Here is a 2,979-nt window from a genome sequence, read left to right on the forward strand (position 1 = left end):
GATTCTGTGAAGACAGAAAAAAAAAGCATATCCAGGTAATGAGAAGTCTGAATTTCACCAATTTAGTAATGACATTTTACACTAGATCCCAGAATAAGAAAAGCATTTATGTGGAGAGCCAGTGCATACTCATAAGAATGTGTATACATATAAGTGAAGCAAGTTTCACCAAAAATGTATCCTTTACATTGCAAAATACACTCTCTAATATTGTCTTATGCCATCACAACCCCCTAAATCTATTTCACAATCCACTAATGGATCAAAACCTATTTTTGAACAATACTGACCTCTAGACACTGCAAATTATGCCAAAGTTTCAAGTTTCATTCTGCAATTAGTTTTCTATGCCATTTCTTGGCCTTAGTTGCTTCTCTGGCAAATGTTTCATGGACAGCAATGAACAAAATGTGTGCATTTTATATATAATTACATATAGTCTTTATACCAAAAAAACCCAATTACATTCTAATACAAAGGAACATCTATTTCTACCAGTGGGACCTTATCTGCAAAGTTTTCCTTCTTTTGACATTTGAATACCGGAGAGACCTTAAGACAGAGCACTGTACAAGAACACACTGGATTGTGCTACATCTCTAAGGACAAGGAGTGGGGATGCTCAGCTCAGATTTTTCCCAGAAGTACCCTTTATGCGACTATGCTTGCCCCGTGCAATGTCTGAAATGCCATGTGCTTCATTCAGCAAGCCCTAAGGTGTGAGTGTGCTTTGCTGTGATAGCAAAACAGCATAAATACATTTACTGTGGTAGCCAATAGTAAACAAGGTCTACTTCTCCAGGCTCTATAGCAGAGAAGGAAAAGGAGAAAAGTTTGAAAGATTTAAGGGGGGAATGAAAGAGCAAGTCTGTTCCTAGATGGCTTAACTACTTATTGTGTGGCTTTGACATACCACATAACATCTCAGCCTTCGTTATACACCTAAACCTGCTCAAACAATAGCATCCATCCATAGTCCACCAATGTCTCCCTGTACTTTTCTTGTCATCATTAAAGGTCCTCCTTCACTCAGGCTCCATCAACCAAATGGAAATGCCCAGCTACATAATATGTACAGAAACCCTTTAGAAACTACTATGGCATAAATGCAAAGTATTATAATCATTCGGTGACTGAGAACAAGAAGCAGCAGTCTAAATTTGCTACACGTTTATGAACTGCTTTAACTCATTACCCTAGAAAAACAGCACCACCCCATTGATAACATCACCAAACTTTGTTCTCGTGGTGAATTGCCAATCACTGAAACTTAGAGGGTATTCTTACAAACTGATTTACATTGAGGAATGTAGCAGTAAATGATAAATGAGTTCATATGGATCTCTCGTTGACTCATTCAATTAATAGCAACTAACCTTTATTGAGCACTCACTACATGCCAGACCATGCTACACCAGTCATAGTATCTCAACTCCAGTGGCCACAACTACTTTATTGGTTATTAAGTCTCTGGTGAAGTCATTTAAACTTTCTTAGTTCTGATTCTTAGTTTTAAGAAATGTAGTAACTTCAGGGGATTTCATAGAGTTGTGTGGCTAAAATGAGAGAATACAGGCAAAAGGATACGAAACCTATTTTTAATGTAACCCCTCACACTTTTCAATGAGGCTCTCAAAATTAAAGTGGCTTGCTCAATGTGACAAAACCAAGTTTGAGTTGAGTCCCGGTTATGAAACTAAATCCGGATAGTTTTCTATTGTATTAGAGTGCTATATTTAATTTAAAACTATGACTTTTAACAGGAAATTTAAGACTAGATAAATGTTTTATTTCTGAGACATACAATATGATTGTAAGTCTACAGGAAACCAGAATGGGGAAAAAAAAATTGCCAGCCTGATATTAACTATTTGCTGCAGATAATGGAGAACTGAGCTCAATTTGTTGCTTTCTGCAAGTTGCTTAATTTTCCAGAGACTTTCTTCTTCCCAAATAAGTCAAAAAGTTAGTCTTTACTCGGCAGAACTAGCCCTACAAATATAAGACTAATAACAACAAAACTTATAGCACTTACACACCAAGAACTATTCTAAATGCTTTACACATTAAATAGGTAAACCTTCACAAACACTCTGTGAGGTGGGTACTATTAACTCCATTTTACAAATGGGGAACTAGACGAAGCTAAGCCTGGACTCACAGGAAGGCAGTCGAGCTTAGCTGCCGTTCCCACGTGCGTGTGAGTTACAGCAGATGCAGCGGTGACTCAACAGGGGGTGGCATCTTACCTGAGATGGATCCCTAGGGGCGAAAAGCCTTCCCTACGTCGGCAGTGCCCCTTCTAAGACAAACTTCACCTGGACTCAATATTTAAGTTAAACTACTTCACTTTGCCTCCACATCCTAATACAGACTTCAGACTTGGGGGGAAAGGATGCTTACAAAGGGAAGTCGAGCCGATGTTAAAGGTAAAAAAGCAAGAAGGTTCACGCGGCTGAGGATGGAAAGGAGCCTGGGAGAGTCAAGAGTGAGAGTCCCACGTCTTGGACGTGGAAGACAAACACGTGGTAAGCCGGCACCCAGGGTGGGGTGCATGGAAGGAAGCAGACTTGTTGATTCGAGCCGCCCGGGGCAAATCCGATGAGAGGGAAGTGAGTGAGTCCAGGAGCGGTGTAGCCCCGAAGTGGGGCTCTGTCAACAGCCAGGACTCAGAAGATCGCGTTCTGTTCAGCGAGGCCCGGCAGCCGGAGGGGACCAGGGCCGTGGCGAACATGGCGGCCCGGAGACAGCCAGCGGAGCGAGGGCGAAGACCGCGTGGAGCCCGCTGGTAGGGCTCCGGTCCACTGCCCCTCGGAGCGGGCCGAGCGCTCGGTCACTGCCCTCTGGACAGCCCGCCGGGGACTGGAGACGCGGGGCCCACCGCGTTGGCGCCCATGCCAGGCAGGTGCAGGTACCGCTGAGGTGCGCGGAAGGCACGTACTCTTGGTGCAACCTGTTGTTGGCTGTCTCCCACACTCG

The 2,979-nt window shown here is 43.2% G+C and overlaps 1 protein-coding gene across 1 annotated transcript in view; it reads right to left on the reverse strand.

Annotated features, from left to right (window-relative positions):
- Positions 1-2,973, reverse strand: part of WDR43 (WD repeat domain 43) — a gene marked incomplete at its 5' end in the record, with an annotated part of 38,475 nt that extends 35,502 nt beyond the window's left edge. Inside the window, one exon of the mRNA XM_015566350.1 lies at positions 2,874-2,973. Within this exon, the coding sequence (XP_015421836.1) occupies positions 2,874-2,973 (100 nt within the window). The remainder of the gene's footprint in view (positions 1-2,873) is intronic.
- Between the last annotated feature and the right edge of the window lie 6 nt (positions 2,974-2,979).

Source organism: Myotis davidii, unplaced genomic scaffold (assembly GCF_000327345.1).
Source record: "Myotis davidii unplaced genomic scaffold, ASM32734v1 scaffold238, whole genome shotgun sequence".
Lineage (NCBI taxonomy): Eukaryota > Metazoa > Chordata > Mammalia > Chiroptera > Vespertilionidae > Myotis > Myotis davidii.